This window comes from Gouania willdenowi, unplaced genomic scaffold, assembly GCF_900634775.1.
Source record: "Gouania willdenowi unplaced genomic scaffold, fGouWil2.1 scaffold_55_arrow_ctg1, whole genome shotgun sequence".
NCBI lineage: Eukaryota > Metazoa > Chordata > Actinopteri > Blenniiformes > Gobiesocidae > Gouania > Gouania willdenowi.
Genome location: NW_021145219.1, coordinates 210,340 through 224,989, shown reverse-complemented (window position 1 = coordinate 224,989; position 14,650 = coordinate 210,340). Strand labels below are relative to the sequence as shown.

General features: G+C 39.1%; 1 protein-coding gene across 1 annotated transcript; it reads left to right on the top strand.

Moving 5' to 3' along the window:
* The first annotated feature begins 7,814 nt into the window (after positions 1 to 7,814).
* LOC114460643 (uncharacterized) lies at positions 7,815 to 10,461 on the top strand. Its single transcript, XM_028442550.1, has 4 exons — positions 7,815 to 8,671; positions 8,865 to 9,020; positions 9,643 to 9,735; positions 9,842 to 10,461. Exons 1-4 carry the CDS (start codon positions 8,159 to 8,161, stop codon positions 10,157 to 10,159), a joined length of 1,080 nt encoding a protein of 359 aa, XP_028298351.1. The 5' UTR covers positions 7,815 to 8,158; the 3' UTR covers positions 10,160 to 10,461.
* The last annotated feature ends 4,189 nt before the right edge of the window (positions 10,462 to 14,650 follow it).

Below are 14,650 nucleotides of genomic sequence, written 5' to 3'. Positions count from 1 at the left end.
GCTCAGGAGACATTTCATCTGCCAAATGTTTTAAGTGAGACCAATTTCTTGCAGTTGAGCTTGTGGGAATGTGGGATCTGTTTGCTGGTATGTATTCTCTGGTATAAGTTATTGGAAGTGTGATTTTAGTGTCAGAGTTGATGCCTCTTACTTGCAATCCTTGCATTCTTTGGCTTTTTACCACCTTTGATTTTGATGTTATTGTTGAAATCTTTAGTTTTATTGGTTCTTGTTTGACACACAATTTTTCTGCTGTATCTTTCAAGATGAAGGTGGTGTCGCTCTGACTATCAAGTAAAGCATAAACTAAAATTTCCTTTTCTGGTTCATTTTGTGAGGAGACGTAGACTGGAACAATGGAAGAAGTATGAGTGTTGCTCTTCTCTTGAACAACTCGATTAGAAGTAGCGAGCTGTGTTTCTGTACATTCTGATTGATGGGTTTTGTCTTCTTTGTTTTCATTTGACCTGTCTTCTTTCTTCTTTACTTCTTGTTCTTTCTTACCATAATCACGATGTAAGCAAGTGGGATGGCGTTTGTCACATAAAGCACACACACTCCTGAATGTACAAGCTTTGGAGTTATGGCCAATCTTCAGGCAGCCAAAACACAACTTCTCCAATCTCACAAAGTTAACCCTTTCTTCGACTGGTTTTTCCATAATTTTGCGACACTTATGGAGTGTATGGCCTGTCCTTTTGCAGAAAATGCATGCAATGCTTGTCTTCTCTCTTGTGTTTGTGGTAAAAGTCTTCACACTGAAGTTTTGATTTCGATGATGTTTGGACTGTTCTCTTTCGGTTTGTTTTGATCTTTCTTGCTCAGTTGGCTTTACTGCATATAATGATGTAATAGGGTTGCACGCAATTCTAGCTTCCATGTTGAGGAATCTTACAAAGTGTTTGAACTCAGGAAAAATGTTGTGATGATCTTGATTGTGGCCTCTCTATTCCAGCGAGAAGTCAACCAGTCTGGTAGTTTGACTGTGATCCTTTGGTTTTCCACACAGTCATTCAGTGTTTGTAGACCTTGTATATATGGCATAGCTGATTCTACACAGCTCAAATAATCAACAAAGTCACGGAGATTTTCACTTTCTTTTGGACCAATTTTAGGCCATGCGTGTATTTTATCACGATATGACTTAGCAACTATGAATGAATTACCAAATCTATCCTCAAGTATGTCCCAGGCGGCTCGATAAGCTGTTTCTGTTCCTACAAGGAAATGGCCTTCAATAGCTCTCTTGGCTGAGCCACCAACATACTTGCGTAGAAAGAAGAGCTTTTCTTGAGTTGGCAGGTTCTTTCGATCTATCAGTGTACAGAAGGAAAGTTTCCAATCATGGTACTTGAGTGGATCTCCCTTAAAGATCTCAGGTTCTGGGATTGGAACTTGGTTAGCTGTGATTGCTTCAGCGAGAGCTTTCACAAGGTTATTGGAAGCCTCACTGGAGGTTGGAAAGGGTTGAGTGTTGGGAACTGAAATGGATGAGGTTTGTTGCATGAGCGGGATTGTGGTTTGGATTATGGGTTGACTTAGCTTGGCTTGTTGTGCAGGAGGAGCGTGGGAAACTGGTGCTTGATGGGAGGGAACAAATGGGTCGATTAAAGGGTTAAGTGTTGGCATTTGGTGGAGAGATTCTGAATAAACTTGAAACCTCGCCTGTGCTGCGACATGGCCCTTAAGTTCTTCTAGTCTTTCTACTTCTCTTCTTTTCACTTCCAGTTTAATTTTTCTATCGGCACTTTCGGCCACAAACTGAGCTCTTTTTCTAGCACTTTCAGCTTCAATTTCCCTTTCTTTAGCTTCTCTCTCTGCTTTTAGGATTTGTTCTTCAACCTCAAGTCTTTGGATTTCTTCTCTTTGTTGATGTTGTGCATTTGTTATCTTTATCACTTCTTGTGTAGCTACAACTTCAGCTGCTGCTTGTTTTGCATTCAGGGACAGGATAGAAGAATGTCTGGATGCTTTAGAAGAAGACTTTGACATAGCGGTTTGAGCTGAGTTGACACTAGACACTGTGCTGTCAAAAACTGACTTAGCATCAGGCCAAGATATATCATCTAATTTATCACCAGTGCGAAAGTATTGGGCGTTTACATTCGCAAACCTAGTGAATGCTTGGCATGTGTCATTCATTCTTCGGATGTCAGGTTCGGGACTTGAAATTGCTCTTATTTCAAGGTAAACATTGTCGATATCCACTTGAATTGTGTTGATTGTATTTACAATCTCATCAATCAGATCATTTCCATCACTGTTCTTAATCGACCGTTTTATGCCATTAATGTGATACTTCCATCTTCTGTACATCTTTACAAAACTCATGTTTAGATTTATCAGTTTTTCATCTATTAAGGCCTTTCCTTTTTCTGTTAACTTTCTTGTGCGTCCAGTTTTCCTAATTTCTGGAGGTAGGTGTGTGTCTTCTGCACCAACCTGAGATTGTGCATCTTCGACTTCCTCCCCAGCGTTGTCATGCTGTGGTAGTGTAGTTTGCTCTGTGTCACCATCTTCTTGAAGGTCTTCATTGGTGGCCTCTTCAGTTGGCAGAAAAATATTTTCTTCAGTGTGTGACATTTTTAATGTGTAGTGTATGAAAATGATATATTCGGTTCTCTTTTATGTGTAAATATAAAATAGCATGAAATGTTGAAAATGAAATTAAATGTAAAGATAAATCTCTTTCATTTACATAGCTTAATCTTTGCGCAATACACATCAAACATTCCAAATATTAGAACAACAAACTTCAATAAATGTGAAATAAATGGCAACTAACACAGCGTAAATCTTGGTACAGTCTATGTATAAATGAACTAACTCACTGAACAATGCTTAATATCAACTTAAAATGTCTTCAACTTAACTGGGAAAATGATTAACTTGTGTTTTTTTTTTTATTTTTTTTTTACTTCTACTTTTCTTTAATTAAATAATAAACTGCAGGAAAAAGGTCCACTGCTGCCTTAGGAAATGCACATAAAATGCACGTGTGCTTAAACTTAATGGCAGCTTACAAGTACTTGTGCTACTTTCAAGACGCTCTTCTTAACGTGCTTGCTTGTGTAGCCTTGTTCACTTGCCCCTTAGATTCACACGAACAGTTCATGAGCTAGCCTTTCTTTACCACACGTGGCCTGCAGCTGTCGTCTTCATCCACACAGAGTCTTCCCCGACGCAGAAGTGTTCTACTATGCCGCCCATTGATTGGATTCAAGACTCCAGGTTCTTCACTGATGTTTATTAACACTGTAGAACTAAGTTCAGACAAACAAAACCATAGATATTAGTTACTTTACAGAGTTAGCATTTCGTAGCATCATGGCTAACACACATGAAAACACTGAGCAGAAACTGACCACTTTAGCCTGCTCCTCAATCAACGGCAGAATCATCCCCAGCAGCAATCTTCACAGTAGAAATCACCTTTTAACCATGAACTTCTTATTTAACTGCATTCACAAACCTATAAACATTAACTTCCAGCAGCATGGAGTCAGTCATGGCGCTGCAGCTACTCCTCAGTCTCTGTGTCTAGCTTATAGAGTTAGCAGGTGCTAGTTCCTGTTTAGCATTTCAAAATAAAACAACAAAAAATATAGCTGCATTTACACCTATGAATCGATTTTTAACTGCCTTACGATTAATCGTTACATCTCTATTATTTATTATTATTATTATATTAACCCTAACCCTGTTTCCATACATACTGGGTACTAAAATGTAATGATTTTCCTGTTTTATTTAGTTTTTCCCTGTTACTCAGGGCACATCACCATTACTTACGGCAAAATCAACGAAGACTAACTCTTGTGTTGGGCAACCTCTCAAATAAGGTGAGTACATTTGATATTGTCAATTGTTGAAGCTTAATAAAGCCACAGTTTTCTGCTAAAATGTTAGATTTTATTAAATGTTGATTTGGTTTTCCTCTCTTTTGTAGGTGGAACATGTGAATGGGTGTATGGGAATGTAAAGTATGTAAAAAGTCAGTTCCAAGTAGGTATGAATTGCTTAAACATTCCAAGCTAAAACATGGCCATCATGGAAGCAGATTCAGGCATTGTTGCCCATATTCTAATTGTCCATGCACATTTAGACTTTGGAACAGTCTTTTGAGTCATATATACCGTACTCACAAAGCTCAAACATCTTCAGAACCATCCGAGTTATCTCTATATTCATGTCAGTTGTGTACATGTCCTAAACTTGCAAATGAACGAGATTACTTCAGTCATGTAAATGAACATTTGAGAAGACATGAAACTGTAACATGCATGTTCAAAGGTTGTTCTTTTAAAACTAGCATTTACAATACATTTCATACTCATAAAAACAGGAAACATAATCCCCATACTGTAAATGATTTTAGAGCTGAGGTTGTTAGTGTTGTTGCAAGGTTACATGAATCAGACACTTCAGTTATTGATGTTTCTTGTGCAGCAGACACAGATGTAGAACCTGAAACAGATGTAGATACACATGCCTCTAGTATTGAAGATCTTCCCAAAGTTATTGAGCAGAATATAGCGTCAGTTTTATTAAAGTTGGAGCATGTTCATTTTGTACCAGCTACAGCCATTGATGAATTACTTCAGGAATTACACTATCTGTTAAGCTCTGTATCTGTACCAGTCACATTTAATAGTCTGTGTAACGTCCTTAAAAAATGTTCTGTTACAGTCAGTGAGTCAGTTGTCAAGGAGCTTGCTGAAACAGTGTGCAAGTCCTGTCCTTTAGTTAAAGCCTTTACAAAAGATGGCCCCCTAGCTACAGCCTACAAAAGGAAACAGTATTATAAAAAACATTTCAATGTGGTAAACCCAGTTGAGTACATCCTTGACCTTAAGACAAATAAGACATACCAGTATATTCCTATTTTGTCATCTCTTCAGCGTCTGTTAAGTAATCGTGACATTTTAGAAAGTGTAATCCATACACACAAGATACAGAAAAGTACCTTGGATGTAGTACATTATAAATCAATAAGGGATGGAATTTACTGTAAAGAGAACATTTTTTTTACTGGGGAGGATTTGAAATTGTCAGTGTCTCTATATGTGGATGACTTTGAGGTGTGCAATCCCTTAGGCACATCCAGAAAAACTCATAAACTTTGTGGTGTGTATTGGATTTTGAACAATTTACCACCTGGATCACATTCAACTCTTTCTTCCATCTACCTAGCAGTTTTATGTAAGAGTACTGATGTTAAGCTGTATGGGTATGAAAAAATTTTGGAGCCCCTTTTCCAGGATTTGATCATTTTAGAGAAACATGGTGTTTTTATTACAGGTCTTGGAGAGTTCGTGAAGGGCACAGTCCAGTCAGTCATTGCAGATAATTTAGGAGCCCACGGGATTGCAGGCTTTATTGAAAGCTTCTCTGGTGTGTACTTCTGCAGGTTTTGTACAGGTGAGAAAAAAGACATTCAGAACAAGGCTGTTCAGTCAGGACATTTTAACTTGCGTACAAAAGAGCTACACGAAACACATGTAAAGTTTGCAAGGGAGAACTCAACTATCTATTGTGGAGTAAAGAGAGAGTGTTTTTTTACTAAGAATTTATCTCATTTTGATGTTACCCGAGGCTACCCTCCTGATATAGTCCATGACTTATTTGAGGGTGTTGTTCCCGTTGAAATTGCCCTCTGCATCAGTGAAATCTTCTCCAAAAAGTATCTGTGCCTTGACACTCTTAACAAATTAATTCTGAAATTTCCTTACAAATGGGGAGACAGAACTAATAAACCTCATATTATACCACGCACTTACACCTCTAGAAGGACCATTGGGGGTAACGCCCATGAAAATTGGAATCTATTGAGATTGCTTCCATTTATAATAGGAGACTTGATACCAGAGGCAGAGCCTGCTTGGCTTGTGTTGCTTGACTTAAAAGAAATAGTTGAACTCGCTGTTGCCCCTCTTCATAATAAAGAAACCATTGCCTACTTAGACTGCAAAATCACAGAACACAGAGACAGGTTCTTGGAACTTTTTCCAGCAAAACTCATACCAAAACATCACTTCCTTGAACATTACCCTCAATTGATAGAATGTTTTGGGCCTTTGGTAGGGCAGTGGACTATGAGGTTCGAGGCCAAGCATAGCTTCTTTAAGAAAGTTGCTCGTCACACAAGTTGTTTCAAGAATATACTGCTCACATTAGCAACTAAACATCAGCAAATGATTGCATATCATATCAGTGCATTACATCTTAAACCTGCTTTGGAAGTTGAAAATGTTTCTGTGTTTCCTGTGGATGTAATGAACAAGGAAGTAGCGGGCAGCCTTAGGCTGAATAACCCTAATATCAGTGATGTGCATCTTGCCAAAAGTGCAACCATTAAAGGCATGTCCTACAAAATTGGAATGCTTATTCCATATGGTTCCACAGGTGGCTTACCTGAGTTTGCAGAGATCCTTCAAATCTGCGTTGTTGAAAGAGGTTTGAGCTTTGTTGTAAGGGTATTGTGTGCATGGTATCATGAGCATTTCAGAGCTTATGAGTTAACTACATCTCCTAATAGAGAGGTTGCCCTGGTTCATCTTGAAAACCTGGCCGATGCTTATCCACTCTGTGACTACACTGTGGGTGTGAAACGAATGGTTACTTTGAAAAGGCACATTATTGTTTAAAGTACGTCTATAATGAAACTTCTTTTTCAATGTCTCATGAAATGGAGTTGTAACAAATTAATTACCTGATAAACATAAAAGAATTTAAATTGTATTCCTCTTTAAATAATGTAAATGTTAGATGTTTTTTATATTCAGTGAGTGATGTTAGTTTAAAAAAAACCCAAAACAATATATTCTCCATTTATAATCTCCACTTCTGTCTGTCCTCTCTCCATCTTATGTATGCTCATCAGACAATGTTTACGTCATAAATTGTCAATTAAAGAGGCTATCATGTTTGTTTTAGGGAAAAAACTTAAATATAGCCTCTTAAAGGAAAAATTGAGGGGAAATTTGCGTAATGTGTTGTGCAACTCTTTGTACAATTTTTTTTTTTTTTTTGGTGACACTTCTTGATGTAAAAACATTTTAGGTAAGACATTAACTCTGCCTGACACTCGCTATTGTATTTGTGAAATGTAACATTACTTCATTGTTTTCGAGGTAAATACAGAGACTGCTTGTAGAAAAACTTATCATTGAAGGCAACTCACATCAGCGGTTTTGCATGAATTTACCTCTAAAACTCTGTCTCAAAGCATTCCGTTATCTCATAGCATGGTGAATGTGCAAGTCACAACTTGCCCACCAGAGCGTTTTTAGAATAGTTGGATTGTTTATTTGATGAGGGGAAGCAAAGATATCCCATAAGCTTCTGTAGCATAGCTCTGAGCAGCTTTCGGCTCTGCTCCGGCGTTCTAATAATAGCTGGCACCGACAAACGTAATAAACCCATTCCTAAAACTTTAGGGATTATGGCAATGTGCCAATTTGCCAAAATGTTGAACTATCCCTTTAAGTCAGACAGAACTATGACCATAGTTGAAGTTCTTAAATTAAGTTGCAGTAATTAAATATTATCCTAACCTTTTGTGTCCTGTATTTGTTCCCTAGAATACATAAAGTGGAAAATGTCAAGTCCTGTCCACCTGAGAGTCGTCTTAGGCGGAGATGATGCCAGAAAACTTACCCTGATGTCAGGGATGCCAGCATCTGTGGATCAACTTATCTATGAGATAAAAACTGCATTTGGACTTGTAGAGCAGTTCAGACTGCAGTATAAAGATAATGATTTCGGAAATGAATATGTCAATCTTATGTCAACAAGTGAAATAAGAGACAGGGATACTGTGAAAGTGGTATTTATTGCATGTGAAGAAACTAGCTCCAGCATTCCAGGGATTCTACCATCTTGCAGCAGCAGCACCCCACTGACATCTCCCAATACATCCCAAAGCTCTGTGAACTCAACCTCTCCATCCTTGGATGAGGATGGTTTTCCCTCTGAGCAGTCGTTTGGCAGCGCAGACACGATCATTTTAGATCCATCTCCAGAGTCAAGAACCTCTGCATGGCCTCCAATCTTTATTGTTCCCAAATTTTTATATTTTGCTGAAATTCTACTTCAGAGAGCAAATGCAGAATTTAGAGAAAAGGGCACTCTTCTTACCCCTCCCCCAAAGCTAAGAATGGATATTCTTGAAGGCATGGCTGAACATATCTTTAAATACACAGCATACCCCAGTGACTCCCAAATTGAAGAGGCTGCTGTGGTCTTGGTGCATGTCCATCCATGTTTGAGGGAAAGAGGAGCTCGAGCTGGCCATGAAGGATGGAAACAGTATCTAAAGACAAAAGTTGCCAATTTCCACACAAAACTGTGCAAGATTGGATACCCAGAAGTCAGTGTAAACTCTCTCAAGAACAAACACAAAGGTCAAGAAAAGGCAGCTGCAAACATAAAAAAACCAAGAAAAGCAGAGGTTAACTTTCTCCCATCTCTCCCTTGCGGTGAAACAAGAGAGAGTCTTGAAAATGAAAGAGTAGCACTCTTGACAGAGGTGAAAAAGAGACACAATGAGGCTGTGGTTAAGGAGAAAATGCAGAAGACCTTTTCCTACAGACGTCAAGAGGTTGTCCAGGACTCTCCTTTAGTCTCTGAGTTAGTGAACAGATGGCCTGCCTTGTTCACAGTGAGTGAGGTATGCTTTATGACATTTTGAACCCTTCTCTGCTGATTGTAAAACTGCTTTCCAAAATTATTTTAAAGCAATTATTACTTTGTTGTGCCAAGTCCTCAAATTGTCTGTCCTTTTTCAGCACAGAAAATATCAAAGCTAGAAAGTTATTACTACTTTCTTCTCCTATTAACACATTTTTCCCTATATCTTATAGATAAATGCAGAATTCATGCGTCTAACAACTTTGCCACTTCAAGCCAAATTTTTGGCAGAAGTTGACAAATACACACCTAACTTGATGAAGGTCTTCAGCAGTAGAGGAGGAGCTTCTGGAAGGAAGATCAGGCTCCTCATGGCTCCAACAACTAAGGCAAGTGCAGTAACCTGTTAAATTATCTAGCCAGATAAGCCCCCCCCCACATAACAGCTCCTTTTTCCTATCTATCTTCATTGGTTTAAAGTGGCCCTTCCATCGCTTTTTTTTTTCATTAGTTTTGCAGTGATCTTTGGGATTAATTACAACACTTTGGGCCAAATTGAAGGGAAAAAAAATATTCTGGATCCTCAGTTTCAAGCAGCTTTAGTTTGGTGAATGGGGGCGTGGCGAGTAACACCAAGATTTTTCTGGGTTTTTTGCGCTTCAAGTACATATTCATGACTCCTTTGATTGGCATATATATATATATATGTGTGTATGTATGTGTGTATGTATATATAAGTATATGTGTGTGTATATGTGTGTGTGTGTGTGTGTATATATATATATGTATATATATGTGTGTATGTATATCACCCCCTCTTTCATCAATCTGTTCTTCCTCCCTTTCAACTTCCTTTCTATACCCTCCACTTTCCAATGTCCAACTTTGTTTACCTCTGCAACCTTCCTCTCCACCTCACATGGTGGGTTATTTGTGGCAGAGATCTGATAAATGCTGGAAAATGTCTTGAAAAATTGTAAGCTTTAATATTTCAAATACATTCTTTTGCAGAGTGAGGTCATCGAAGTCAAGAGGGACTGTGTACTTCGAGGTCTTTTTGCTTATCTCAGTGAGGACAGCAACACTCTAATCAATGAGTACTTGGTCAGTAATTGGATTTTTTTTTTACTGTTTTTTTTTTTTTTTTTTTTTTTCAGTCTTGCTATGTTTTCTCAGTTTATTCAAAATGCTCCTTGTTTCTCACCATTAGAACGTCAACTTTGAGGAAGCTAAGAGAGGCATTGCACAGACCACCATGGGACTTTATGTGATCCGAAAAGAGGGTGCTGATGATGAGGAAAAGCCAGATGATGTTGGAGTAGTGGTTGAGGGCGTGGAACTTCTGTGTAATCTTGGGAGCGTCTCCTTTGGCTGTGCCATGCTTTTTGGGCTCATTTACACACTCAACCTGAGCTATCCCCAGGAACTCAAATTCACATTTGAGTTCTTCCAGAAAGTGATGATGAACTTGGATGGTAAAACACTGTCCCTAAAGGTTCAAGCACTGAAAATAAAGATGCTTCAGTGAGCTCGCAAGTTAAGGTGTTGGACAGTTGAGCAAGCCACATTTGTTTGTGCTTGTTGGACATTGCCATTGTGATGTTGTTCTGCCACTGTGAACTTGTTTAACATTGTTTATTGTTCATATGTTCAATGTGCACATTAGCTCAACTGCTGTTCTGCTGTAATTTCACATTGTTAACTGTTAGATGTGTAGACGTGTTGCTGTGTGTCAACATTATTGTGAAACCAGCATGCTTGGCCCTTTCTTTTAGTGCGGCTACAAGAGAGGGCAATTAAAGCTGTAGTGTGTAACTATGCAAGAGTATTAGGGCCACTAAAAAAAAAAAATGGAATTCTGAGAAAAAAGTTAAAATTCTTAATTTATTCTGAGAAGTCAGAATTCTGTATTTTCTGAAATGAAAAAATCAAAATTGTTTGTTCTGAAAAAAGTCAGAATTTTTTTAATAGATCATTACAAAAACTGTTTCTGTTGGTATCTAATGTCTTTACTAATAGAGGTTTTATTTTCTTAATGTGAGCCATTTATTTTGACTAGCTGTGGGTCTGCATACATGACAGCTGCCATGTCTGCAGCTAAAGTCACTGTTAAGCTCATCTTTACCATTTGATGCCAGTAATTCCTACACACTAACCTTTAAAGTGACACATCACCATTTGGGTAAATGTGCTCATTTTCCACCTCCCCTCGAGTTAAACTAATTGAGTTTTACCTTTCCACTGTTCGTCAGCAGCTTTGAGGCTGACGACCCCATTTTTGGCTTTAGTTTAGCATGAATCATTGAATCGGATTAGACCATTTTGGTCTAATCCGATTCAGTCCAGACAACCCGGAAATGTAATAATTTGTGATTAAAACTATAATTATTCATGACAGCGAATAATGTATTAGACAATAATAAGGCAAGGAAACATTATGTAGTACATTTTATCAGCAAGGCATTCAAAGTGATTCATTTTAGGAATTTAAAAATGACACATGGCGTAATAACATTAGAAAACAGCTTTTTTAGATTAAATTTATAATATGAAAGCACCATTTTAAATTAAAAGGAAATAACATTACACAATATCTGGAAATAATCTGCAGAGATAACAAGTAATTAACAAAGTACACATACTTTGTCATCCATGAAAAAGCTACTTAACCTCCCACTATTCTATAGTAATACATACTTCCCACAGGCACTGTACTAGTAGACTGACTGAATAAGGATGTTTGACGACTATAGTTACTTTTTTACTTCAGATTGTGAAAGACTGACAGCATGTGGTCAACGACTGCAAGTACAACAGTGTAAACAGCTGTAAAACTTGTCTTTTATTCACTATTGATTATTTCCATGTAACTAAGGTGTAAACTTTAAAGCATTAAGATAAATATTTGGAACAAAAAAAATGTATTTTACTGGTCAATACTATGGCTCTAGTCTTTCACTCTGCAAAATCATTTTGTGAGCAAAATTAACCTTAAATATTTTGTCATTCCTCACATCAAAAACAGTAAAATTAGTATTATGTACTGTAGTGTAAAGTTTTTGACTGTTAGACAAATCATTAAACACACCAAGAGAGTCAACAACCTTTATTAATCCATATACAGTATGTGCCACTCAGAAACTGGGAACAGGTGTTACAAGTTGACCTCTAAAGGGAAGGTCTATATGGATCTTTCACAAATTGCTCTCAACAATGGGTTCATTGACAAAACACAGGGAGAGAAAAACAATAGATAATATGGTTGTAACAGTGTAAAAGCGTGACAGGAAAATAAATGCAAAATGTATCAGTGACAACATAAAATGTTGGGCAAGTTAGAATAAACAGAAAACTTCTGAAAACTTTTTTTTTCTCAAATAACAGCTCAGCATAAATTTCTACATAGCATTGTTTATTTATTCTCTGCTGCTCCACTTCAGTCATGTGCTGACCCCACCTTTATACATGGTGGTCTGACGTCTCCTATGCAGCCGTGGTGTGGATGGGTGGATGTGTTGGCTGAACAGAAAAAAAGGGGGGTCGTTAGCAGGGATGTGTTACATTGGACTGATCAAATATGTGCTGACTGATCAACATGAATCCTGTGGTGTCTGGAAAGGGACGATGAGTGATTAAATCCTTTTCCACACTGGGAGCCCATGTATGGTTTCTCCACAGACAGGATGTGTGGCTTTGGGAAGACATTGTTTCTGAATCCCTTCGGTGCTGGGATGGGGCTGGACTGCTGTGGCTCTGGCCGTAACTCGGGCTGAGGCGGCTCCATCGGCTCTGAGATGCTTGTTGAGCGAGGAGAAGTGTTTGAATCTCGTGCCACAGTGGCCGAAGTTGTAGGTTTTGCCCTCCGAGTGCACTCTTTGGTGTCGTGACAGAGACAAAGACTGATTGAAGCCCTTGTCGCAGTGGAGGCACATGTAGGGCTGGTCTCCTGGTTGGTGCACCTGTTGCTTCAAAGGAGAGCCATAAGGCAAAGGTTTCCCAGGCTGAGGTGGTGAAAAAACTGGATTCTGTAGGTGGGTCTTGTGGTGGCGAGAAAAAGACGACGAGTGGTTAAAGCCCCTTGTTGCAATGCTTGCAGGTGTACGGCGTGAACCTGCTGGTGTTACTTTAAATAGCTTCTTCTGCACATGTTGCATTTGTACGGTTTCTTGCCCGAGTGGATCCTCTGGTGCTCTCTCAGCATGGTGGTAGCTGCAGAACATTTGCTGTACTGGGCACACTGGTTAGGTTGGTCAATGAGCACAACTGTGGCGTGTATCTTCTGCTGCTGCTTCATGTTGGAAGTCATTACAAAGTCTTTACCGCATTGGCCGCAGGTGTACGGCTTCTCCTGTGTGTGGACCTCCTGGTGCTTTTTCAGATGCCTCCTTCAAACAAAGCTCTTTCTACACTGAGTGTATTTATAGGGCGTGTCCTCTGAATGCATCTTCATGCGTTCTCTTAGGGTTTTGGCTGCGGCAAAGCTCTGACCACATTCTGAGCCTGTCTGGTAAATGAATCATCTGATGAGATTTTAGACTGAAGGCATCCATAACATCTTTGCCCATGATCTCAACACCATGAGGCTTCTCTTTCATGTGAATCTTCAGGAGTTGCTTTGGGCTGGTCTCCACAGCAAAGCTCTCCCCACAGTGGACACAGATGTAAGGGTTGAGGTCTTTGTGAATCTCAAAGTGTTGGTGAAGATCAGCCATGTTGCCAAAGATTTCCCCACACTCGTTGCACTGCAGACTGTGGGCTTCGTGTATGATATTTTCTGACTCCACCGTAAATTCTCCCCCTGTGATTTGACTCCACTTTCACCACATGCTCACTTTCTGTCTTGAGTAAAACTTTGCCAAAAAAGAGTCTCCCCACTCGTTGTCTTGATTTCTGCTGCGGTGAAGCAGTGCATGTCCACTGGTTCCACTTTGATGTAGTCGTGGTCTGATTCAGCAACAATTGCATCCACGCAGGTTGCACCATCAAGATCTGTCCCCAGTTCCTGGATCTTTAAGCCTGAGCCATGGATCTCCAGCTCTTACCCTTGTTTCTCTTCTGTCCTGATCTCCATTTCTGCTTTATAGTGTAGGTCGACATGGCTATGGGCTATGACACACTCTGACCCAAGTGTGTCAAGCCCCGGCGTGTCACACTCAGTCTCTGACTCGGCCATGAGGACACACTCCAGCCTGACGACCTCCGTTTTTAGGCCGGATGAGGAATAAAAAGTGAACTGGGTTGTTTACAGTGTTTTGTGTGACGTCCTGCACTGTTGCACTTTCCAACGAGGAAATCTGGAGAAAAAGCAAAAACATAAAAGCCGTTACCAACACAACGCCACGAATGGTTCATCAATAACTTTATACTTGCTCATTCAAAGTGAATCATAAAAATAGTATCTAATAATACCTGTGGATGGGATAGAGAGCAGCTGGACCATGGTATGAAAGCCCAAAATAACTGTCTTTACAAGTCAGATTCCCATGAAGCTGATGCCAATCAGTTAAACTCATAGATTATGAGTAAATTATGTATTGCTAATTACTCCATCATATAGGTTCTTCAATCAGAAACATGATTGTTGTATTGTCATTCAGTAGGTAAAATAGAAATGCAATAATACATGTGTTGCTTCATTCCTGTGTTGAACATTTCATTGTAGCAGACAGATGAGCGCAGGTACCAGCTGATGTTGAAGGCCAGGTTCTTGTTACATGCTGCTGTGTCACCCTGGACTGCACAGAGATACAGAGCTGATGCTAATGCACATCCTTATAGCACGCTCATCACAAATTAATTACATATAGTGCCTTTTATTCACAGTAGGGGTGTTGATTCGTTGAGGCATATACTGTACCTCAGTTAAGTTGCACTAAAGTCAAAGTGGGTTTAAAAGCCACAGGCAGATTGTATGTTATTTTTTATTTTAAGTTGTTGGCACATGGCATGTTAAAGCCAATGTTTTGAGTGTAAAATATGCCAAGAAAATATATTTCATACATAATGTTCTCATGAAGGT